Here is a 26,774-nt window from a genome sequence, read left to right as displayed (position 1 = left end):
TTAACACCCGACGGTCTTGATCAATTCAAAGTGATGCCGTTCGGTCGATGTAACGCTCCTGCCACTTTTGAACGCATGATTGACTCCCTTCTTCACGGTTTCAAATGGCCCACGTGCCTGCGCTACTTGGACGACGTTATAGTATTCTCCCCAACGTTCGCTACGCACCGCGAGCGCCTCTCAGCAGTCCTGAACGTTTTTCGTCGAGCCGGTCTGCAACTCAACGCATCGAAATGCCAATTCGGCCGTCGCCACATTACTGTCCTTGGACATCTCGTTGACGCGAACAGTGTGCAACCGGACCCAGGCAAGATCCATGCTGTTACGCACTTCCCTGTTCCAAAGTGCGTCAAGGATGTGCGCAGCTTCATCAGACTTTGTTCGTACTCCTGCCGTTTCGTGAAAAATTTTGCGGCCATATCACGACCACTAACCGAGCTTTTAAAAAAGACGGCCCTTTCCAGTGGGGCGATAACTGGGCCTCTGCATTCTCGCATCTAATCGACCTTCTCACAACGCCTCCCGTTCTGGCCCATTTCGATCCTTCTGCGCCTACCGAAGTCCGTACTGATGCCAGCGGTCACGGAACTGGCGCAGTACTGGCACAACGCCAGCGCTGCAACGACCGTGTTATCGCTTACGCCAGCAGGCCCCTCTCACCCTCGGAGCGCAACTATCCATCACTGAGCGTGAGTGTCTGGCCCTAGTTTGGGCAGTTAAGTTCAGCCTATACTTATATGGCCGATCCTTCCCGCTGTCACAGACCGTCACGCACTTCGCTGGTTATGCTCACTAAAAGATCCTGCAGGAAGACTTGGTCGCTGCGCCTTACGCCTCCAAGAATATTCCTATTCTGTCACCTACAAATCTGGCCGACTACACAAGGACGCTTACTGCCTGTCTCGCTATCCGGTAGACGAGCCTGACGAAGCCGGCAGTAGTACCGGCAACTGCATTTTCTCTGTGTCTGCCTTCGCTAGCATCGCCGATGAGCAGTACCGAGACCTATCGCTGCGAGCACTCATCGCGCGTCTACGCTTTACACCTCGCCGATATTTCCTCCAGGGTGGCGTTCTGTACCGAAGGAACTTCCTCCCTGACGGATCTGATCTTCTTCTTGTCGTGCCAAAACATCTACGACAGACTGTGATCTTTGAGATGCATGACGCACCCACTGCAGGACCTCTCGGGGTAACCGACACGTACGACCGCCGCCGCCGCTTCTATTGGCCTGGTCTCACTCGCTCCGTCTGGCGCTATGTTGCTGTCTGTGATCCCTGCCAGCGTCGGAAAACACCTCAGGTACTACCTGCCGGTCATCTCCAGCCGATCACCGTCCCTGTGGAACCGTTATTTCGTGTTGGATTAGACCTCCTCGACCCCTTTCCCACGTCATCCTCTGGGAGCAAATGGGTAGCTGTAGCAATTGATTACGCGGGCTCTCCCTGCCAGTTGCGCCACTGACGTCGCGGACTTTCTCTTGCGTGACATTATCTTGCTTCATGGCGCCCCGCGACAGCTGTTTACTGACCGTGGTCGTAGCTTCCTCTCGAAAGTTAGCGCCGAGATTGTGCGTTCCTGCTCCACTCAACACAAGCTGACTACCTCATGCCATCCTCAAACCAATGACCTGACACAGCGGTTAAGCCGTACTATTACGGATATGCTGTACAAGTACGTTTCCAAGGACTACCACGACTCTGAAATTGCCGTTCCTTACGTCACATATGCGTATAATTATTCCCGGCACGACACCGCCGGATTTTTTTCCATTTTATCTACTGTACGGTCGCGAACCGACCTTGCCCCTTGACACGGCACTTCCTCCTGCTGCGATCTCAATGAGCGAGTATGCACGCGACGCCATCGCCCTCGCCGACCATGCACGCCAGCTTGCCCATACTCGTATTACAGCCTCGCAAACCACTCAGCAGCGTCAGTACAACGCCCGCCACCGTGACGTACAGTTTTCGCCTGCTGCGCTTGTGCTACTGTGGTCGCCCTCTCGTCACGTCGGACTTCCAGAAAAGCTCCTTTCGCGATACACAGGGCTCAACCGCGTGCTGCGCCAGGGGACGCCTGTGACGTACGAAATTGCTCCTGTGGGTTCAACCTCGTCCTCTACTCGGGCATTTAGTGATGTCATCCACGTCAGTAGGCTCAAGGCCTGCTACACTGCTTCCGAGTGCGGCCCTTAGTCGCTCCGGGACGGTGCTTTCGCCGCTGGGGGTAGTGCTACGGAACAGTATTTGCGATGACAAAGAGGCGAGCAGTGTGAAGACGACAACGACGATTAGGGGCTAGTGCGGGCTGTTGCCTCTTGGCCAAGTGCGGCGTATTTCCTTGTAAATATACTTGTGTATAGCTTTTCGTCTGCGTCTTCCTACGTAACAATATTTTGCCGCAGTTTAAGCGATGGGATATGCAATAAATAACGCATGGGGATTGTTGAAGCTCCGGCAGTGCTTTTGTTGTTGATAGACAGCGTAAAGGGCGAGGATAATTTTTCTTGCGGCATATTCTTGCCTGAGGCATATTCGGTCGCAGCGTTCTGCGGCCCCACTTAAGGTGACGTTATGGTGTGAACCATAACTATTGAGGTGCTATCAGCGTTAATAAGCGTGATGAAACAAACACACACACACACACACACACACACACACACACACACACACACACACACACACACACGCACGCACACACACACACACGGATACAGAGACGCACGCACGCACGCACGCACACACACACACACACACACACACACACACACACACACACACACACACACACACACACACACACACACACACACACACACACACACACACACACACACACACACACACACGCTCGCTCGCTCGCTCACTCACTCTCTCTCTCGTGCTCTCTCTCTCTGAGACGACGACGTTAACAGCGACGTGTTCCTGTGAGAATTATCTACTCGCATACTTAATGTTTTCCAGACTTTAGCTTCCGTGTAAGGGCACCCACGTAGTGCGACTGACTATTTACGGGTGCACTTCAGTCTTCTCCTTTGGACGAACTTGACGTTTTTATTCGCAGCGATACAGTATTGATGTGGATGCTTCTTAGTCAGTCGTACGTATTCACGCCATGTGACGAATCACTAGTTGGTAAATGGCGTGCTCACGCGTGGATATCGACTTGCGCAGATTCAGACATTCCCAACACCTTCGACCGTCTGTTTATATATTCATCTAAACAAATTTCGAGATAACCCTCATGGAGATTCTGTAGGGGCAATTAAAGACAAGCAAGCGCTTTCGACCGAAAAATAAAAATTGCAAAACTCTACAGCAGTCGACGTCTATGTAATGCAAAGTATTCATGGTTTGTAGAGAACGGTTGTATGAATAATCTAAATATAGTGTAGGGAACCGTTATATAGAGATTATATGCCGTAATGTTATATCTATAGTTATGAGAGAACGTTTGTAATAACAAAATATAAGATTTAAATAAAACTAACACGGAGTGCACATACCCATTTGCCTCTGTGGCACTAGCCCATTTTGGGCTGCACTACCGCCGGTATTGGCTCACAAAAACGGTGAGATACCGCGCCTGTTTGTCGGCAGAAAAGGTGCTGCACGAGGACACTGCCTCGTATTTCATTCATTCATTCATTCATTCATTCATTCATTCATTCATTCATTCATTCATTCATTCATTCAGTTATTCATTATTCATTTACAAGACATTTTACAAAATACAAAAGCATTTCTAGGTAATAATAATAATAATAATAATAATAATAATAATAATAATAATAATAATAATAATAATACAAGATACACTGCAGGTGATAGGCGTAAAACACAATGATGTTATCCGAAGGAAATAAGCGCAAGAAGATCGCGTTCAACAACTTAAAAAAGTACAGGCTTTATCGTCATTAAATGAAATCAATGCATGTGTAGTAAAAGCATATAACGGCAGTTTCAGTTGCGTACAGTAGGGGGAAAAGGCATACTTGAACAAAAAGTTCGGCAGGTGTTACACTCTTCTAACACAAGAAGGCGAATGCCTGCTGCACATCTGGTAATACATGATGTTAAAATTGTACAGTCGGGCTTAGACCTCTTTGTAAGACACATTGGTAACGCATTAATTCATACAATCGGGACTAGACTTCTCCCAAGACATAACGAGCCGCAACGGGAAGAGCACGTGTGGCACTAAGGCGCAGCTGCACGCGCTTCTTCCACAGCGGCGCACTCGTGCGGCCGTCCTCGCGAGCCGCGAGAGCGCGCACGCTCCTCCATCGCTCGCCGCCGACAACCGCCGCCGCTCCGACTGTGACGTCGATGCGCGCAGTGCGCGCGTCTGCTTTTCTGCGCAACAACGTCTGGCGCGACAGCAGTTGCTAAACTTAAGATTTGCAGACACACTGCTGACGCGGGGGAATGCGAAAGCATTATAGCGTTTGTAGACTTCGGAACGTCGTCGACGCGCTCAGTTTACGCAATCGTGACGTGGCGCCACCTCCCCCGCACCGCCACGCGCGCCGCCCGATGGCGCACGCACTAGTCAGCGAGATGGCTACCACGTGACGTGTGCAAATGGGCACGCACTAGGCGCACCTCTAGCAAAGCCAGAACTGTGGCGCAGCCGCGGCTTCAGGTAAGTGTGCTCGAGTCGCACCCCGGAGGCTCTGGTTCGATTCGTAGCCAGACCGAGACGTACCGAACCTTATTTTCAAACCCACTAATTTACTTGGATTACAGGAACCTCCCTGGGAAATACCTAAGGCTTTCGCCTTAAAACATGGGGCGGTAACGCTCGCCTAGTTTCATGGCACACTCGGCGAACACGTAGGTTGTGCATCAACAGACAGAAAAAAGGGTTGATATTCACTTTACCTAAAGAAGATGAAGGCGACGCGCTCACGAGAAATTCATTAAGTTACTTTAATATTCGAATGCGTTGTTGCTTCCTATTACTTTTTTTTCGTTTACTTGTTTTTCATTCGCCTTGACATCAACACTGCTTCTGCGTGGTTAACGGCAGGTTAGGACGGTCGTGGCAAGTTTGTGAAGACCATTAAGACGGATGCGGCAGGTTCACTGAATAAATTTTTATTTTATTTTATCAGTTTAACCGACGAAGGTAGCTACACGGGCTTGCATATACGGTGCCTTCTACTTTCTTGTAGCGCAGGAAGAATGAGGGGTCACGGAAAGGCAAATTAAACAAACACAGAGCTCTAACTTTCAACAGCACATTTATTTCCAGTTCTCGCAGGCGTACTTATACTCCTCAAAACGTCATAAGAGACGTGTACATTGCTCGGCAAATTTGAACAAAACCGGCAAACCACACGCAGACACTTTTGTGGCTACACTGGTTATTTAGAAGGGATGGGAGGAGTACATTTTAATGAAGAGAAAGGAGCAGAGGTCTATTTAGGAGGGCGTCCGTTCAACGCGAACGAAGATAATCGCGCTCTTTTATTGATAAAGAAATTGATGGCTTACAGACAGAAGTGCTTGACTTTTTGTTCCGTAACGCCGGGCGTTGGTCGGATTTTTCTACACACAAGCCATCTAAGGCTCTCGCCTTAATGAAGCTCGCAATCGGACCACAGGAAGCCGAGCGAAGAAGGCACTGTGCTGTGCTAGTGTTACAAGAGCCGGTGTTGTTCGTTTTCGTGTGATACTGGAGCAGGCCCGGCTTTTCAGTCATTTGATGCACGAACAACTAGCCCAGCTTCTCACACTTGTGACACGGACTGTTGCTTTGAGCACTTTTCACTGTAGCCTGGCTTTGCTCGTTGCGAAGCGACTTTACTGTTTAGCTTGCCCCCGGTTGAGTGCCTCGTTCACGCTATATATGCCGTGTCTTCCTACCTCGTGCAAACGGTATGGCTGCTCCAGCATAACATAAGCTCGGATGGCTCGCTTTACCCGTGTCGATCATTGACCTTGTATGCTATCCTCAGCATTTGGGTGAGAGACCAGTGACACAGCACAATGCAGGGGAACAATATTTAGGTTTTACGCAATTGTTTAGAAATCGCCTGTGGCAGATAGCATAATTATTGTCCTTGAGCTGTATTATTCGAATAGGGGGCGACGAGAAATTGCAATACATATTCAACTAATTAGCAGATAAGCACTAATGAACTTCCTAATTAATTACTTTACCGCACATATTGCAATATACGAACCCTTGCGGGTGAGCTTGCAAGACATAACCACTTGAAATGAATAAATTTTATAATGAATACAATATATTTTATAAATGAATATAATTACCAGGTATTTTCCAACGTGTGGAACGAAATACATGACCGATCCCGTTACTGTTGTGCTTCAGTGCATAAAAGAAAGTTTTGTTAAAAAAAAACGTCGCAGTTTCGACCGTAAGGTGAAGCATTGATTGCGATAGCAAATTAGTGGACAACTACACGAAGTAAAGTTAGTGGTTTTATCGTCCATGTAAACTTTCGGTATAAATATCGGCCGTATAGACATAGTAACTAAATTAACAAGCATTGCGTCACGCGCGCACTAGCAAAAACGAAGACACCTTACTCTAAGACTGCGGTAACTCGCTGTCAAACACTGACGTGAGGAAGTGCGGCAGCCGCAGCGAGCGAATTGACCTTCGTGCTGCGTCTCGCATGCCCCCCCCCCCCCCCCCCCCACTGCGAACTAAGCCACGAAAACAGCGCAGCGCGGACGTAGATGGCTTTCATGATACAGCGGCCCGGGCGCTACTTTACAAAATGGTTCCGGATGGCCAACTGTTGTAATGAGGCCTTCAGTAACTCTATCAGCGTGTCTGCTCACTTAGAACACATACGCACTCATAGAACAAGCAATGGTTGTGCAAAATCACTTACCGCGGAACCGTGGGACGTTCCACACTGCGAGAGGCACCAACAGCGGTATAAAAATGTGCCGTTGCTGGTGATGGCTGCCCTTGGTCGCTTTCAGCACGCGCGTGCGCGCTCCGAAGACCTCTGCTCCTCCGCGCGTAGTTTCGGCTTTCGATATCTTTTGCAGTGCCAAGGCGCGGCTACTCCGAACAGAAAATTTAAACGGCCCGGAAATACATTGCGCGGGATATTTCAAATCTGACTGTTGGAATAATTCTACTGAGATTGTCGCTCAGGCTCAGACAGCCACGTTGGTCACTGCAGAGTTATTTTTTTTTTTTTACGCTGTTCGGCTCGTGTTAGGTATGGGCGTATTTCAACACTCCCTATTTACCCTACGCCACAGTTATTATTTGAAAAGCTCGATTTTACTACCGCAATGCCCCTTAATATTCCGCTAAATGAGCTCGAGGGCAAGATAATGGCTCTAACTTATTTTACTTCTTCTCGTGGGAGTACTTATATTGAGCTGAGGAGGGGGGGGGGCAAACGGCATGTCAGCTGTTAAAACGCCCATATGGGCAAATTTGTGTTTACTGTGCAGGTAGCACAGCGGGGCATGTCATTTCAGTAGTCACCCGACGTTTGTGCGCAGGCGCGAGTATGAACGAATGCGAGAGACAAAATGTGGGGACTCTCGCTCCTCGAATATAGGTACTGCGGCAGAGAAGTTTCCTTGCTCCTGCTGTGTGCGTTTGTCTCTAGGCAAGCCGGCATTGTATGCGTTTGTCCCTAGGCAAGCCAGCATTGTATGCGTTTGGCCCTAGGCTAAAGCTGGTATTGCGGAGCGGGGTAGAGTTTGTTCACGCTGCGACGCTGGTGGCCGGTACGGTGAAGCAGGTGAAGCAGTGGGCACTGGCGCCTTATTTAGTGATCGCTGTGTGTAAAGCAACGTCGCACGTACGCGAATGGCAGAAGGTAAAGGTATGTCGGACCGGCTTTCTCGCGCCCGGGGCTCTCATGCCGAGTTAGTCACGCCGGATTAGACATTTCACGCGCCTTGCGGCGCTCTACCTTCAAAAAAACATCACTGACTTTCCCGGGGGAGCAGTAGGGGGCCGTCCTAGAGGCGGGGCCTGCTCTCGTGGAGCAGTGTGTTTGCTTCCCCCTCCCTACCCTCAGCCCGGAGCCTTGAGCGCGACGGAAGAGGGTCCGCGATCGCCGGCTCACTCTCGCGCGCTTTCACTCGCACCTACAGAATACGGTGCGCGGTGACGATTTTATCACCCTTGGTCTTATACGGAGCCTCACGGCGACGGCAGAAACGCGCCTGGAGTGTGAATATAACAGCTATCGCAATAAAAGTAACAAATGTGAATTTTTACTGCAAGTTTGATGGCGCGTATCTCCATATTGGCGTCATTCTGGAAATTCTTTCCAAGTAGATACACCTTGTAAACTCACTGGCTACAATTCGTGAACGGCAATATGTGCTGTAAGGTAATTAATTCAAAAGATGGTTAGTGGATTTCGGTTAATTAGTTGAATATGTGTCTTTATTTCTCGTGCAAGTAATGCTCGCCTATCTGAATAAGCCAGCTCAAAGACTAGAGGTATGCTATATGCAAGAGGCTAGTCTTTAAAATCCCCCTAAACTTAAAAATGATCTCCCTGTATATTAAAACCCTTGCCTGATATGATATTATATAATGAAAGCTGTCGGGAGACCGGCTGCGTATCTCGAAAACAATAGACTGTGCGACTGCCTTTGTTAATTAGCACCGCTTTGGGCACATTTAGTACTGAGTTGCTTAATTGTGCTACTGCCGTCGTTTATTGCAACGCATACGTCTATCGTCTTCGTTCTAACGTGGGAATGCGGAAGCAGCATGTTGCTGGCGCCGCTGTTGTCTTTCAGAAGAAACTAAAACCTACCGCGACGTGATCACGTGTTGTGCCGGCCTTCTAGACTTATATTTTGTCTGGTAATGCTCTCTTGTTTTTTTCGTCCCTTCATGCCCACTGTAGAGCGGGACATAAGGAGAAACTTTATTGACGCCTAATAGCATAGCGTAACCAAGTTTCTTCCGTATCCCTTCGCCATGGCGCCTTTCAAAAAGAACAGTTGGACCCCGTCACGGTTTCTATAGGTGGTGGCTGTGAGTAATGCTTCTATTTTTGATTTAATTTGTTTTAATTGACGTGTTTTAGCATGAAAGGGTCAAATGCCGAGATGAAACACGTATAGTGCAGCTGCAGCTGTGCATTTTCAGTTAAAATTAGTACAAAAGAAAAAAAAAGAAACCAGGAGATTAACGCAAACAACTCTTGAGGTATGGATTTCGTCCTCCTTCGTCTACTCGTCTCCATAATCCTTGTAGTCTTGAATGCTGCGATTCATGGCCACGGGTGCCGAATCCTGCAGACCCCCTTTATGCATGTCTGCGAAAGAAAGGGTACGCCTGTCTATAATGATTGTTTTTAGTGCCGCGGAAAACAAAACAACGTTTGTAAAGGTGGGTCGCCAAACAGCGTTATCCAAGTATTGTGCTTCTTATGAAATGGTTTCAAAATCACGTTGAGTAAACGCGGCCTCACGCTGGGAATCTTGGCTCAGCGTGAGCAATATTTTAATTAGCCGTAATGATAGCGCTGGGATATTTACTCAGCACTGTGCATCAGATTGATTTCCACTTGCACACTGGAACGGCGTTAAATCCCTTTTGGTTTTGAGAAGCCTCTGAACAGGACTCTGACATTCATACTGTCCAGCATCAGGTAAAATATGCGGAGTTGTACAGGCTGTTTCACTTAACCTGAGCCAAACTTTAAAAGTATGCAAGTGCCACGTAGCTGAACAAAACCAAGGTAATGTTGTTTGCCGTCGCTTGGAGACACTCAGATTATATATTTTTGCATTCCGCCTAATCACATAATTAGTATTATTTAATTAATACTTGTCGATTAAGTATATGAAAGGCGTCGATGAGGAAATTGTAGAGCAACATAAGAAGCTCCCGATACAGCTTTCTGTTGCTCAATACTTTCAACATAGAAGTGTATTTCCGAGCGCGAATGGAGCCCGCGAATACACGCAAAATTGCCGCGCGACTGGCCACTCGAGGAACTTTGCGTGCATTCACGGGCTTCTTTCATGCTCGGAAAAACACTTTTATGGAGCAACAAAAAGCTGCATACTGGGAGTTTTTCATGCTTGTCTACAGTTGTCTCCTTGACACTTCTAACCTAATTATAATAATTCAGAAGCTTAATTAATGAAGATTAATTATGTAATTTGGTATAATGCAGAAAACTAATCTGAGTATCTCCAAGCGATGGCAAACATGACATTTATATATTTAATGTTTGGCTCAATTTAAGTGAAACACTCTGTATTGACTCGCACGATGGACGCGCTTTAAGAAGCGCTTACAGTCCACGTCAGAATTGTCAGTTATACTGCCAAGCTTGCAGCCATACAGCTGCAGTTAGGCATGGCACAGGTAGAGGAAGTTCTCAATACTCGTTGCTGGGCTAGTTGGTTCATCTGATTCCCCGAAGTTAACACGTACCCAGTGGCGGAAAAAAGCGTAAGGACAGGGAAGAGCGTCACTTGCAATTAGCTTATCGAAAGACGACGGGATAATACAGGCAAAGATGGCCATGCGCGCCCTTACGCTTACCCACAGTACTCAAACAAAATTTGCATTGTTATCCAATCACACTGTGCAGAAACTGTCGTTGAGTGCTACGTAAAGCCACAGATGTATCCCTGACACAGACATGTTTGATGTTGATGAAATAGTTCATTAGTTCCATTAATTCCTCCATTAGTTCCCGTGCCAGGGGATCTTTCCTTTTACCCAGAAGATCTGGCTCACACGTGCAGGAATCGCAGTGCAATTGGCGTTAATCTTATTATTGAAAGACAGCTCGTGTTCCCTTGCCCTACCGTTGATGCAACGGCCTGTCTGGTCGGTGTACACCCTGGCGCAATTAGGTGCAATTTCGTACACCACACCGATGGCGCAAGTGCGTATACGGTCTCGTATGATTTCTACCCCAAAGGGTCAGCTTCTGCGGGTCTGAGATGCGTGGGCACAGGCCAGCAAGCTTCTGTGGAGCCAAAAAAACAGTAGGTACTTTGTACCTGCTGGCCACTTTAAATCGTGGGCCGCTTTATGCATGTGCGGAACAACCTGCGGCCTTTTTTTACACTAGCGGCTTGCTTTCCGGCTATACCGGTGTCACGCGTAGGCTTCTGATCGCTATCGGGACCTATCCGGATCGGAATTCTTGATCGTGATCAACAATGGTCGCTGCTGTACGGTTATAGCGTTCCGGATCAAATTATTATCGTCTGCTGATCATCAGCAACTCTCAGAACTGCCTAATGTATTTGCTAGAAATTCACATTTGCAATACATGCTTAAATTTCGGCAATATTTGAATTTTACAGTTTGTAGTTGCTGGTAAAAAGATTTTTTAAGCGTCTTTTATGGAGCTGCCTTCACTTCTTGTTTTTAGCGTTTTCAGAATACTGCGCTAAAGGGCACAGACGTGAGCCTGCGATCGCGATCTGCGATTGCGATTCTCTGATCGCAATTGCCCAGATCCGGATCCCGCAAGATCGCGATCGCGAATGACCATGTAGCAACACTCGATCCGGACAAAGCCCGATCCGGATCGGCTCCGATCGCGATCAGAAGTGTACGTGTGACATCGGTATTACCCTTCAATTTTCGAAAGAGAGTTACGGCTACTGCAACCGCAATAGAACAAGGGTATCCGGCTGCTCGCAGCCGTGCAACATGACAGTTTCCTGCATTTTGTGAGAACAAGGCAGCTTGTCATGGACAGGAAGCTCACGCGTAAAGGAAAGCCCTTTATCATGTTGTCCAAATAGATTTACTTCCACTGTGTTAGCGGTCGTTGCAGAAAGGTTAGATTTTAAAATCACGAAAAAATCATCCACATGTCTAAAAACATTTTACATTTTTGCATTGTCAAAGGCAGAATCCAAGTCCCGTTCAATAGCAGATAAATATGCCGCATAAAACTGGCAAGACATAGCAGCCGATGCAATACCCTTAAGGTGAATGTGCACACGACCATCATACGAAACAAGAGTCAAAGATAAAATATGGCAAAGTCATAAAGTCATCAGCAGATGCCTGCACCACTCTCAAAAGCGAGAGCACCATTTTGTTCGGTGCAGTCCCCAACTATCGGAAACAGTTCTGCATGTGGGACTGAGTAAAACAAATTTTCGACATCCACTGTACAGGAAGTCCCACCGGAGTCTACGTCCTGTAGATACTGTGTAACATCTGTTGAATTCTTGACAATAAACGGGTCATCTACATCCAGTGCACTAAGATGCTCTAGCAAATAACGGCTAGCGCTTTGCTGCCAGCACTCGCGCTCACTAACGATGCACCTAAATGTATGCGCGCACACGGCCACCTTCGCCTATAAATATGATCCCGTGCGCTTTCAGTTATATGCAAGTGATGCTCTTTTCTGTTCTAAAGCTTTTTCCGCCCTTCGTTGCTTCTTACGGGAATAAAGGAAGTTCTGTATGTCGGAAATGTTAAGACGCAGTGTTCAATAGAAGAGGTACGAATCGGTCTAGATTGCATCAAGCGTTGCAAGGCCTGCAGGTGCCTGAAATGTGAACGTGCCTGTGGTCGCGCGCCGTGCGCGCAAACATGCTCCCGCGGGTTGCGCGCACCGAGACCAGTGCGTTCGCGTACGGCTAACACGGCTGCCGCCGAGAGCTGCTGGAGTGGCCGTGACTTGCGTGCTCGTCGTGCGATGCACGCTTGCGCGCGACCGAGTGTTTGGCTAGAGTTCACAAGAACCGAGCGAGCGCGCGCACGGGGCGATGACTGGCCAAAGTGAGCGTGTCAGCGTTGGCGTCGTCGCGGGCTGTGCGGCTCTGCTCGTAGTTCTTCCTTCTCTCGGCGACCTACGACTGGCGCCGATGTACGCGTACTACGTACGCATCGATGGTCGTGTCCACGAGAGCAATCTGAACCAGGCATGGCAGAAAGATTCCCGTGGCGGCGCATCTGCGATGGTATTCTCGGGCGGCAACTTTCACGAGGACTTTCACTTTCGCGAGATATCGCGTGACAACGGCGTACGCGTCGACACGGACGGGCCACAGCGTGCTTGGCATAGTGCCTGGAATGCCGGTACTCGTAGACGCCAATGGGCACAGCGCTGGTTACGCTGAATGTCGCGAAAGTGAAGGTGTTTTCGAAAACGATCTTCCGAGAATACCACCCTGCTGGGCTGAACCACGCAGGTAAGATGACTTGTGAATAACAGGGTCCCTAAATATGGTGAGAACTAGTTTAGCTTGCCGCTAGCCATGGAACCCGGTGTGAGCGCATTTTGTTTCAGACTGCTGCTCTCTAAGAATACATCTTTATCTTGCAATGTAAGTAATGGACTGCCGAGTAGCGAATGGCAGTTCTCTGCAAGCAGTGTATGCTTGTGTAACTGCTGCCCCTGTATCGTGGATATCGTTTTCCCCTGCTGCTGTGACCGCATACAGAGCCTTGTCGTTTAGTGAGGGTGGCAGCGCTCTCGAGCCCACAGTTTGAATCTTGCATTGTCGGAGATAGCCCGATTTTAACGTGTTGTTACTCGGCGTGTTACTGATCAGGCAGATCTGGCCTCGCAGCTCCCGAGTTACAGGCCTGATCCCTTCAGCGTGTGAATATGATACAGCACTCGAACGTGAGCCTCTATCAAACCAACTATTTTTTATCAAGGTGATCTACAATGCAAATTAAATGAATTATAACAGGAATAATGCGTTCCTTGTTTTGCGCCACACTGTTCGAGAGCTGTGCACGTAAATCTAAGTCTGCCCATTCGATTTGCCACCTGAGAACGCGTTTTCAACGAACAATTTTATTTTTCATTAATCTCGTCAGCGGCTCGCACGGGGCCGCGTCGTCATTATCGCCAAGATCAGGCACTTGGAGTTACGCACGATAAAGAAAATCGAACACAAAAGGGGACGAAAAAAAAACACAGGTCCTTGTTCCGCAGAAAAGCTGACTGCAGTGTTTCGTGATGATCATCGATTCTATTTTAACGTCCTATGGTTCTAGAAACAATTTTATCACGTGACGGAAAATCAAGGTACTTACTCGTTCTCCACCGCATGACATGCCGTCCAATATGTCGACTTCATAGCACCATGTTAGGCTACCTGTTACGTAGCAGCATTGCATCTTGCATTTTCTGCTGTGCTCATGGGTCTGCATAAAGGGAGAGAGTTCACATAGCAAAAGAAAGGGCGAGTTTTTATCAGAAGGAAATACGGTTGAAACGAAAGGATTCATTGCTCTCACTATGTCACAAGAGGACCAAGAAGGCCGATTATTAAAATAAGAAAAGGAAAAACGGAGCGACTCAATAATTATGGATGAGGAGAAAATAACGGTAAAAGGCCGGGGTGTTAACCAGAAAAAATAATAATGTAAAACAGTCATGTCGTCTATGTGGCACTGGAATACAGAGCGAACGCAGGTACTGTACCCGAACAAAGCTTCAGGGGTTTCAAATTGCCCCACTTCATTGTATTATGGAGTCAAGGTGACTTCAATCAAGGTTTCGCAGATGTAAGCATATTTTTCGCATGCATTACGTTTGGTATTGATACGAAAAGTATCAGCCTGCAAAGATTGCGACGCTTTCGTTCGGCCGCTGTGTCCTGGCCTTAATTGCAGACTCCGCCCGCTCCTAGTGGTCCACACTCGCACAGGTGCTGATCGGTTGCTGTCAGTATTCGTGCCGAGACAATAGAGCCACCTCATCGTTTTCAAACCACGTCCGCGCGCGGCACTCAGGGGAAAAGTGGGCGCTGCGCTGGTTGCACTCCGGACTCGAGCCATTGCAAGTCGGAGACATTCTCTTTGGGATCGAGAAGCATTCGCAGATTCGGGGGTATTTAGAGACAAACTTGGACGGCGCGGTTGTGGAAGAAGGAGCTGACACCCTGATTCATGGGCGGATGGGACTCTGGGCGCGCGGAGAGTCCAACGCGGCTAGTTAGAAGACTCGTGCTCAGGTGGTAGTCCTTCCAGTCGCGGAGTGCTCCTGCGTGAACAGGAGTCAGTTCGACCAAACTTCGTGCTAGGTTTGAAGACGGACTTCGGTCTGGGAACAGTGGTATGTACTTCAGCACATGCACCAGATGTCACGTAGGTAGGAGGGGGAGGCTAGCAAACTAGACGTCTGCTATAAAGGCAGCGGATGGTGAGTGTAGGACGGTGCGTGCAAGACTTCAAAATTCTTCGGCTTGATTTACGTTGCATATTAAGCATATATTGCAATTAAGTGTATTCAAGAGGGAAGAGATGGGAGGTGCAGCAGGATGAATATTTTTCTCAAACTTGAAGCTTTCTGGCCGACTTCAACGAGTTTCCTGTCTATAGCTCTGCGCAAAGTTTTTGTAAATATGAAAATTTTTCTTTCAGCTATTGTCCTGGAATTTCGGAGTGACAAAACAAAGAGATCTGAATAAGTAAAAAGTAAAAATTAGGAAGCGAAGCTTGGTGTGGGGGATAAACAAGGAAACGATCATGCATGTTTAACAAGCTAAAACAGTAGGCTCTGAGCAAAATTCAGTGGTAGCCACAGCTAAATCTGCGTGTTGATTTTGTCTACGCGGTGGCGTTTCTTTCTTTTTCAACATACAGTGCAAGTGGGCCTATACAGACATAGAAAACTTCATTCACAATGATCGTGACGTGGTAATGGACTCTTGGAAGTATAGCTCACCATTTTGATGTACTGTTGTTGTGCGTCTGTTTTTCTCCTTAAGTACAGCCTGCAGAATGTATCCGCGGATATCATATGGCCCGGTAAAGTGCCTGGGTGCCCCATCATGTTTCTTCTCGACGTCTCCATTATGCACCATGGTGGCAGTTTCCTGCAGGAAACAAAATGGCACGCTAAGTCCCCACGGACAAGCAAGGTTATTTGTTCCATCATAGTCACTAGCATGCACAGATAGCGCTCTTCTGTCTCGTGACATACACTCCTTGTCAAAAGTATACGGGCTGCGTTGCTTCCGATCACCTTGCCGACTACAGGACGCATAAGTGAGTTCCTGTGACATGCCAGAAGCTCAAAAGCCCTGGGCAAACAAAAGAACTCTCCTACTCACCATCCAGAGGAGCGCCACGGGAACCACGGCACAGAGCCGAACGACACTTGTGGCGAAGGCGCGATATAGCCCGTATAATTTTGACAAAGGCTGTGCGCTGCGCACCATATGTAGGGAGGAGGAAAACATAGTCACACCCAAGCGTGTCTTGATCGATAGGCCGAATAAGTAGAGCGTCAGCCTGGGGACATCGTTTGGACAGGGGCACTTGTTTTCCTCAGGGCAATGACATGTACCCTGAAGAAGTCAAGTTCCCTTGTCCAAACATTGGTTTCACTGTTTTCAAGTTTACGCTTCTCTTGCTCTTCGGCGACTGTTGATCCCTTTGAGTCTGCATATTCCTATGACACCTTGGTCTCGAATAGTACTTGTTGAGCTTTTCCGTTACGACATCTTAGTGGCATGTTATTAGGTATGAATGCCTTGAAACCATTTCTTTTTATGTGGTGATCTAGGGGTTAAGTCAACGCTGCGTAAGGTTTGTTTTATTGGTTTCGAATGGGGCGGATACCTCCTCTTTTACATACTGATCCGAATATTTTACTCTCGAACACAATTTTCGAGCAAGCGCACTGAATATCGATCCCCGTCGCCAGCTGACGGCGCAGCTTTCACTGGGTCGCCACTTGATGACGCGGCGACTGACGACAAAGCCATGCGAGCGAACTCTGGCGGCGAGCATGCGTAAGAGCAGCTCGAGCGGTTTCGCGACTGTCCTTTTCGCCAGTCGCCGCAGTCCTCGGCAATAGGTTGATGTCCCTTAGAATCACTGGAAAGTATGCTTTGTCTATACGGTGGCTTGAGCAACGCTTACGAAATGACCATTAGCTACCGCGGAACATTTCTCCTAATTTTTGGTTTTCACATGACTTCACTTTCCAGTTCAAAACTTCTCACTTGACAACATCGAAGGCAGCGTAACTCACCGTGCTTCTCGTCGCTCTGCATTTTATCAATGACGAACCGATACACAGACGGCCAATTTTCTTGGACTCGAAGCCGGCATTGCAGCGTTTACTGCCAGCATTTCAGCATGGTCCCCACGAAGAACTGGTGCTTTAATTTAAAGGGACCATATATCACTTGACTGAGAAAGGATACCGAGTCATTTTTTAGTTGCCACGAAGTCATTGTGGTACTATCGGCAATCAACGTTCTGTTCGTTTAGCCCTTGCAGAGTGCCGCCACTTAACAATCTCGCTTTCCAGGACAGACTCTGCAAGGATGCTCTCCATGCATGCGCTCCAGTGCATCACATCCGAATAGAATGAACTAGAATTCATGCACGCCCTGGATCCTGCCTGAAACCTACGACTCCTATCAACATTTCCCCGAAGAGATGAGCCCCTCTTGTGTCGGCTATGTTTGGGCGCTGTGTTTACCAATATCTACGCTTTCCGAATAGAAATGGCCGACATCCAAGCTCGTGGCCACTGCGGCAACGAAGAAACAATACGTCATGTTCCAGACCAGTGCCCGCAGTGCATTGTCCAACCCGTCCTCGCAACCAATCCAACCTCGCCCAAGCGCAGCGTAGCAAACCAGAAACTCGCATCTGGTTAACTTCACTGCCTTCCCTCTTTCTCTTATCTTGGTGGTAAGAATGAGCTAAATACAGTGCCTCATGCGCTGCGCGAGATTTGTTGCCGTTGGGTCCTTCGCAATTAAACGAGCATATTTCCATGATTCGCGGCCTCGGGACACGTGTCAATTTATTTGCTTCTTCCACTACTTCCACTGCTTTAACAATTCTTCCACCGCTTTAACGGAAGTTTCATGACCAGTAAAAGTGTAGAAAAGCTCTGAATACAAGCAGAAACGGTGCTATGACGCATAGCTCAAAAAAAGTGCCTAGTGAGCTTGTCGACAAAAAGAAAAGAAAACAAATATTTACATTTCCCTTCTTCTTTACCATTCGCCGCACTTAGGAGAAATTCGGGCAGCAAACATTTAAAAACGCCTACAGTAGGTACCATAGCCTAATCATCAACAGTACCTCGGAACAGTGCCGTAATCGCGCCGATTACGCCTGTGCCAAAGCTGACGACAGCACTGCTGCGTGCTTGTGACGTCATGCCGTGCAATTTTGTGTGCGATGATTGTGAAGGGCGCCATATAGGACGAGTTCTTATTTAACTCTGTAACATAAATTTATAACACGAAGTAGTAACAACAGGAAGATGTCAGACGCGGACGAACATTTAAAAAGAAAGCACTCCTTCTCTGATGTCGTCTTAGTATACTTGCTTCTGTGCACTCTCGCAACATGATTGTATAGGTCGCATAAATAGATTTTTTTTGCTTTTAAATTACCGGGACACAAGTGTCGATATCTGGAAAAGCTAACCGCAAATCTGCAACGGAGCTACCAGCATCGACCACCAACGAAAAAAGTTGTGCACTTGTGACTCCAAGTTTTTATTTCTTAAGCACGAACAGCATTCGGTGTACTGCGCTGGCGTTTCGCACATAAGACAAAGAAAATGACACGGACGGACACGTGCGCTACAGTTGAGCTTACCCGACAACGTTTCGTATTTGTCTCTTGCTGCAGGGAGTGAGCCGGTACCTGTTTGTCCCGCCGTCCACGTAACTCATGAGGCTTCCGGCGGACCACGGACATTCTAGGTGCCCGACCTTGTCGTGTTGGGCGCCCAGCCTGCAATTGTGAGGAGCGGCGTTTTGCACGCACCGTGAGTTGCAGCAGACAAATGGCCGTCTACCCTGCCGCGCATCAATGTGGGCGTAAACGTGAAATTTATGCAGATCCAATGCACATTTTGGAAAGCCGCGTGGAGTGAAGCTTTTGTGAAGCGGTTCGTTAAATACTATAGAACTGCGCATGCTCTGCAACGAGTTTTGCAGGATAGCAATTACATGCCCGCCATGCAAATTATGGAGATTAATAACTGACCTAGGATACTCGAAACTAAATTAAAGCAAGAATCGGTTAACATGATTTGTGCCAACTACAACAGAGGTAGCAATTCTTAAGCTTCGCCTTCACGGCGTATTGCAAAGAAGGGTGATTGGACGAAGGTCTTGCAACACTGGGTAAAGTAGTAAGAAAAAAACGTTTGTATAATACAGGTTGTAGACATTCATTTTCATTACCAACTGTTGAGAATATTGTAGGCCACGACGCAGGAAGTAGAACTTCGTAGACCACCGACGTTGCCTTTTCTGTATGCACTTTGTTATCCTCCTCAGCACTCGCGGGTGCTCCCGCCATCTTTGTCCACAAACTATCAAAGCACAAACTCGAGCACGCACTGAACTTGTGGCTTTCTGCGTAGCCCTCCCGTACAGGGTTGTATATTTAGAAACAATGTGTAGCCAGAGAATACGGTACTGAGCAAAGGGAAGCTTATTAACCCAATACACGAAATCACCACAGGTACTCATGCTCTAAAAGCTTATAACTTGCTTCGGTATAGCTCAAAAATACGCTGAACGCAATTCACCAATGCAAAACGCGAACTTGCAAAACGTGCTACACAATTGTGATACAAGCTGCATGCCTAGTTCAATATAACACGATGCATTCTTCAGCAATGCTTGAAGGAGTGCTGACAAAAAATTCTCGGGTGAAGATATTTTTCTCTTGGGCAATACACAAGATCTAGAAGACCATATTAACGGCCGGCATACGCACGATCGTGCCTCTAGTAATTCAATATCGCACCATTTCCGTCATACAGTTCTAGGTTTAAGATTCACCCAGACATGGGTAGATAACTTTTGAATCAAGTAAATCAGGAGTACCCAATGTCAAGGAGTTCACGTGAACAATCAAAGCGCTGACGACAACGGACTCCTCCGCAGCCTGCTCGACTTCACCCGTGCGCCATCTTTAGTCGACTCCAGAGTTAGGTGGGAGACGCACACTTGCGCCTCCTGGCCGTGTTTGGGTAAACGCACACGCAGCAGCTGTTAAATTTCTGTCGCCGTTAGCGTCTTTAACGTCACACTATACTCGTGGACAACTTTCTGTGGCAATGAAGGGAAAGCTACGGGGGCGGAGCTTCTGCCCATGTGTTACCGCGCCAAGTAGACCGCCAGTGTTTGACAGGGATTTTCGTTGCTCGGGACAGATGCTGAATCGACGCAGCTTCTACGCGCGACGGGGTCGCGTTTTCCCAGACGCGGAAGGGAAAAGCCGCAAAATAAGTAAACTTTTACATTCAGTGGTGTGTTTAACCTTATTTAACTCTTGATAATAAGGTGTTTGTTTTCTCTTCCCCAGCTTAAACTGCCGTGAATGAAAACACGGGAATCTTTTCAGAAGCGCTCTAACTTGTGCGCGCTTTGCCTCCGTAGCTTTCTCTTCATTGCCACAGAAAGTTGTCCGCGAGTATAGGTTTTGTGCGCAAGAATGACAATTTCATGATAACTATCACGATTAGCCCGGAGAAGGGAGCCACGTGGAATGCTGTTTAAGATTGAGGAGGAGGAAAAACATTTCCCTCCTCCGCCCCGCACCTATGCTCCATCTCCCAAGCTGCTTGCAGCACTGCCGAATGTACGAGGCGTGCACAGGCAATATCCTCGCTTAGCGGTGTATAGTTCCTGGCGTAACTGGCTGATTATTGACTACACTAGAGAGTTTTATTTTCGCTCACTGCGTGATGCGGCACAGCGATACGTGAAATGTTAGGACCTTTGCGTATGCACGTAGTATACCGAGAGTTACTGTGACAGTTACCGCCGGTCACCGAATAGCCACTCTAACCGTGGCAACATGGCAGCGCCCATACAGCACCGACCACCCGCATCGATTCGAATTCGCGCTTATTACTGGCTCTCAGCTCTGTCGGCAAGAAACAAGCAGCAAAATCCGTCATCGCTTAGTTTGACCCAAGCTCAGGTCAGATCATTAGGTATGTTTTGTCGTAATTATCGAGATCAGCTGTTTGTCTTCACGCTGCTAGGACTACAGACACAGCACCGAGTCATAAAGATGGTTTGGTGTCTAATTAGCAGATGGCGCCAAATCATTAGCATTGGTGATGCGTTGACGGTGCGGGACGGTATGGAAGCCAGCATCATTAATTTACTACCCCACTCTAGCATGGTACGGGATGACAGTAGCGAGCAAACGCCGAGCAAACGCTGTGACGCAAGTGAACAGAAGGGCATTCGCCAGTACTACTCGCTAAGGAGGCTGCAAGGTAACTGCAGGGAAACCGTGCACGTAAAGCGAAGCCCTACTATCACATGTATGTAGACGTAGCTTGTGGTTACGGTTTCAACGGTTTCAAAACATTTTGTTTGCGGCAATCCACCAATTCACTGTGGGGCATGTAATAGGACGACAAGCAGACGCTGAGCAGATGACGCGGCGCGGATGAGCACATCTCGAGGGGCATTCGGCCTTCCTATTGGCTAATAATTCGTGTAGCTTCCACAGTGCTGCAACCAGCTTTTGAAATGGAGCGTCGCCTCCGATGGACTATGGTCGTCATCCAGCAGCTCTTGGGCCCTGGCGGCAACTGCAGAGATCTTGGCGACCCGGTGTTGTTGTTCAGAGTTCGAACTGAGCTTAATGGTCTCCCACTGCTCAGCGCTGGTCATGTTACGTAGCTTTTTCTTGGGGCAGGCCCAAATCATACGACCTAACTTAACTTTTGTTGCAAAATTTACATAATTCTGAATATTGGCACGGCCCGCAATAAATGTATATGCCACCGGGTTCGGGTAGATATTTGTTTGTAGGAGCTAGCTACGTGATGAGCCGCCTCGTTTCCGGGAAGAAGAACTGCTCTAGTGCCCATATAATTTGTATTCATCGATAATTAGACTTGGTCGTTAGGATTATTAGTGCTTGCGGCGATATTCTTACTCTGGCAAAGTTGCATACGGTGCTCTTAGAGTTGCCAAGGCTGAACACTTAGAAATAGAATAATAATGAAATAAATTATCATTTAACCGTCTGCTGTCGGTCATACTACGTGATCGCGTTCTTCACAAGCATCCAAAGCTTATGCTATAGTCAGTTTAGCCTCAAAAATTTGTCTATGCTCCTATCAATATATATGCTTCTGTGAGACATTTCAATATTGCACTGCCGCAAACTCGAGCTTTGTAATATGCGTTGCGATATAATAGGTGTGCCAGCACCTTAAAAAAAGTCATCGACACCGTTACCTTTGAGTTCGTCAACCAAGCGGGCGATGTGAACGAGCAGAAAACAGCACTAAACGAGAGCGTGAAGAGAGGGACACAGATCACAGCGCTGACGAACAACCAAGTGGCTTTATTCAATCAGTGAGCACATATATACTCTACCACTATCGAGAAGCATGAGAAGTGATGAGAATTTGGAAAATGCTGACAGGAACTGAGAACGCCGCCCGCTATGGATGTCGCCATGCTTCAGCCAGTCGGCGGGACGTATACGGTCACAATGAATTATTACGTGATATAGCCAATAAACCAACTATGTAAGGGCTTTGTTAACATACCCGATCCTGAAAAGTATGCGTGCTTGCTTTGGTTTGTCTGAAAATTTCACGTGCGCCTTTCTTTAAACTTTAAATTCAACGCCAACGCACATGTATATTGACATAACTCTTTAAGCGTCCTTCATGTCCTTTAATATAGCACCTCGAAATGCAAAGGAAGCACCTCTAAATATGTGCTGTTTAAATGCTTGCTACAAATGAATATCAAGGTTATGGCTGGGCGATATTGAATTTGGCACTCGATTTCTTTTTTTTTGCAGAAAAAGAGGTAGAAAGCATTGACTAAGATCGTTAATGTAAGGGTATAAGCGAGCCATTTGAACTCGCGGAAAGAAACCATAACCAGTACTTTGGCCTCGCGCTCCAACGCGAGTGGGTGTTTGTTTGTTTGTGATCACCCCTGCGCAATACGCAAATACTCTGCACATCGAGCATGTCGAATTTGGGAGGCATGCACTTGCTTTTAGTGCGGGTGTGCATGCCTCAGGGCAGAGAGGGGTATGGCATGCGGGCGAATAAGGATGGCTAAATGAATGCAAAAAGATTTGCCGATCTAATGGTTTAATGATCTAATGAGGCGTACGCTATAAAAAAGAGCTACCACGTGCATCAAACGCACCTTCAGTTTTAATATTTGACAAGGAGATCACGTATCTCGACAACTAGTCTTTCATTTTCGCGCATCTTGTGACCCTCCTTTTCTTTGTTACCGCGGTCATCTTTACTTTTGTCTTTATTTCTGGTTGATTGTGATTTACGATTGATTTCTGTTGTCCATGTTACTTTTCTTCGTATTTTGTTTCCCAATAATGTCGAATTCGTCAGCCTGGTGTGCGTTTCGCTTCACCACTGTTCTCGGCTGGCCCTTCTTTCGTTGTTGACAGGCAGATCTTCAAGTACTGTTTTAATATCGTTCCTCCAAGTATGTATTTAAATGATCCCAACAGATAACCAAGCAGTTGAGAGTCAGCGCCAGTTTTGTTTTGCTTTTCCTAGGTCCTGTCGCTGCGTTGTTTTCCTCGCAATGATGCTCGACCAACTAGCCCAACTTCGCACTCTTGTAACGCCCTGTGGCAGAAGTTGTGACGTAACCATGACCAATCACTGCGTACCGTTTTCTAGGAGTTGCAATGTATAAGAATACCGATGGTGGCTTCTGCTCTCAAGTGCACACACACACACAATAAATTTGCACCTCTAATAAGGAATACTAGATTTAGAATTTACACATGCATTCCACATATTTTCTGCGAGACAGGTGAATATCTTTTTTCTATAGAGTACTTAGCACTCACGTGTGGGCGAGCTCGTGTGCCATCGTAAAGACACCCCTGTATGACTGAGCAATATCCTCTCCCATCGCAACTCTTTCTCTTGTGCACACTCCCCCGACGTATGAAAGACCTGCAAAAATGATTTAGACGAAACACAGTTGGCCACGTAGTAAGTGTCGAGTATTGACCGGAGTATTAGAGGCACAGCACCGCGCTACGGGCAACAGAGCTGCGACGGACACCGGGTGTGCTTTTTAATGCGAAAGCGCTATATGCCCCATTGCTCGAAAATCCGGCGTCGTCGGCGTGACCGAAGGATGGTATCAAGAATGGCCAACCGCGAAAAGAGTAAACACGCGTCGAAGAATGCTCCAATTGACGTCAAATTTCTCACGGAGGTTCCTGTAAGCGATGTAAATTAATGGCTTTGAAAACTAAATTTGGTACATTCCGGTCTAGGTGGGAATCGAGCCCGGAACTCCGGGGTGCGAGACGAGCGCACTTCCCAGACGCCACGGAGGCTCCACGGTTCTGGCTGACTAGAGTTGTGCCCAGTGCGTGCGTCATTGGGCAAGTGACGGCACAGTCAACGGGGAGGAGGTGACGCCACGTGATAAGTGATAAAATCCCTGTATAAAAGAAGACACATTTCAGCAAAGGTACTATAATGTTTCCGCATTCCCACACGTAAGCAGTCTTAAGTGACCCTGCTGAAATTTTTTTTATTTCTGACGTGATTTTTACTGAAGCAGGGTTTTTGCACCTAGAATTGTCGCAGTTGCTTAGGTTTAGAATTCTGATAGTTTGGTCACGTAAGAGGCTGTGCTCGTAGAGAGAGATAAAAGCACGAGTGTTAGCCATCGAGAGCGAGTGCGTGGGTTTGTTAAATATATATATATATATATATATATATTGCTACCTTAAAGTTCAACTATTCTATGATAGCATTCTGCTTTTCGAAATATTATTTATTTATTTTATTTATTTATTTTCATTACTGCCAGTCCCATCAGAGACCATAGCAGGTGGACATAAAACAAAACACATGGTAATAAAAGCGCACGTCTGAGTTGCGTGTGAATAAGCCAAACAAAAAACGCAAAATAATAAGGTAGCAATACATATAAAAACAAATAAAAATATCACATGTCTAGGAGATATGTGCAGCAATACAGAGAATACATCATGAAAAGAGCAGCTAACGGAAACAAAAATACCAGTAAACACCTTCACGATAATCAGCATGGCTTACAAGAGTTGAAAAACGTATTATGCGAATAAGACTGCGTTACTGGTTGCTTGATATGGATTCTAACCGTGATGTGAACTGAGATAATGAGTCTACAGAAATGACTTAAGGGTCGAGGCGATTCCATTCCCTTATTACGAGGGGGAAATAAGGGTACATGGATGTGTCATTATGGCATGCATATTCTGCTTTGGCATACTAAAAGATTTGCGCCAAAACGACACACACAAGAAAGACGACGACACCACGCGTGCTACCTTGTTCTCTTTTTAGTATGCAAGATCGCCAACTAGCCCAGCAGGTACCCCTTCTGTTATAGCGTGTACACGTTTATGTCTCGATGATCGTGACTGCGAAAAACATATGTATTCTGTTAGGTCTATCTTATAATAGTTGTGAATCAAGTTAAATAAAAATTTAAGCCTTGCTTGTTTCGCTCTTGATGAGAGTGTCGCTAAAACCGATATAGCCGCAAGGTTAGTTAGTGAATCTGGGCGCTTATACTTGTTGTAAATAAACCGCAGCGCTTTTCGCTGTACTTTTTCCAGTTTTGTTATATTTGTTACTGATTGCGGAAACCAAACTGTGTTAGCCTACTCCAAAACCGGTCTAACGAAAGTCGTATATGTGAGAAGCTTAGTCGATGTGGGTGCGAGGCGGAGACACCTTCGGAGATAAAACGGCTTGCGTAATGCCTTCGAGGCCATGCTGGCAATGTGCGCGTCCCATCTCAGGCCAGAAGTTAGTGTGATGCCTAAGTAGTTATGCTGGGGAACTTTTGTTAGCATTGTGCCGTTAATAAAGTACGGAAAATCATAACGTCCTTTTTTCCTTGTTACCGTCATGAAAACTGATTTAGTATTGTTTCTCGTCATTTGGGATTTTTCGCAAAATTCGTTTTGCTGGTCTAGTTAATCGCTAAGCGAAAAATAATCTTCTTAGGTGTCAATTGTTTGGTAGGTAATGCAGTCATCAGCTAACAATTTGATGTTACAGCCAATATTTCTGGTTATGTCGTCAAGGAAAACTAAACATAACAGTGGTCCGAACACGGATCCTTGCCGGATGCCTGATGTGACAGGCACTTTCGTATGCTGAAATAGTACGAATTGTGTCCGGCTTGTTAAGAAATCTGCTACCCAGTCTAAAATTTCCCCATCCACAATAAAACCTCGTAATTTTGTTAATAATTTACTGTGGCATACGCGATCAAATGCTTTCGAAAGGTTTGATAATATTATATCAGTCTGGATACAGTTGTCGATGTTAAATGTGAGGTCATGCCCAACTAAGTCACCCTTGGTTTTGTACATTGTTTGTGTGGTGGAATTTATTTACGTGTATCGCGATAAGATGGAGCAACATCAGGGCATTGTATTTACGCAGCCACGAGCCTAAACGCAACTGCGTGTACGCTCTAACAACAACAACAACAACAACAACAACAACAACAACAACAACAACAACAACAACAACAACAACAACAACAACAACAACAACAACAACAACAACAACAACAACAACAACAAAACGATGGCTCGCCATTCTGGCCCCTCGAAAGTGGAAGTCCAGTGAAGCAATTGGAAACCACCACTGCAACTGCCGAGGGTGTTGTGCAGTGCGTGCACTCGACTTATCTAGTGCAGACTTCCTCATCCTGCCGGGCTTGTCGCTTCCGCTGATCCTTTTGGGAACGAAGTTAACCAATTTTGGCACCACGCCGCCGCTGGTCGTATTGCCGTTTCTT

The 26,774-nt window shown here is 47.0% G+C and overlaps 1 protein-coding gene across 1 annotated transcript in view; it reads right to left on the bottom strand.

Annotated features, from left to right (window-relative positions):
- Positions 1–6,365: 6,365 nt before the first annotated feature.
- LOC142564723 (venom metalloproteinase antarease-like TtrivMP_A) overlaps positions 6,366–26,774 on the bottom strand; it is a 36,746-nt gene continuing 16,337 nt past the window's right edge. The window contains exons 10-14 of the mRNA XM_075675859.1: positions 23,800–23,908; positions 18,562–18,699; positions 15,653–15,803; positions 14,017–14,127; positions 6,366–9,289 (exon numbers count right to left, since the gene is read on the bottom strand). Of these exons, the coding sequence (XP_075531974.1) occupies positions 9,245–9,289; positions 14,017–14,127; positions 15,653–15,803; positions 18,562–18,699; positions 23,800–23,908 (554 nt within the window). The 3' untranslated portion in view covers positions 6,366–9,244. The remainder of the gene's footprint in view (positions 9,290–14,016; positions 14,128–15,652; positions 15,804–18,561; positions 18,700–23,799; positions 23,909–26,774) is intronic.

The sequence above is a fragment of the Dermacentor variabilis genome, chromosome 11 (genome assembly GCF_050947875.1).
Source record: "Dermacentor variabilis isolate Ectoservices chromosome 11, ASM5094787v1, whole genome shotgun sequence".
Lineage (NCBI taxonomy): Eukaryota > Metazoa > Arthropoda > Arachnida > Ixodida > Ixodidae > Dermacentor > Dermacentor variabilis.
The sequence above is the reverse complement of the archived record's forward strand: the minus strand, read 5'-3'. Positions and strand labels throughout refer to the sequence as shown.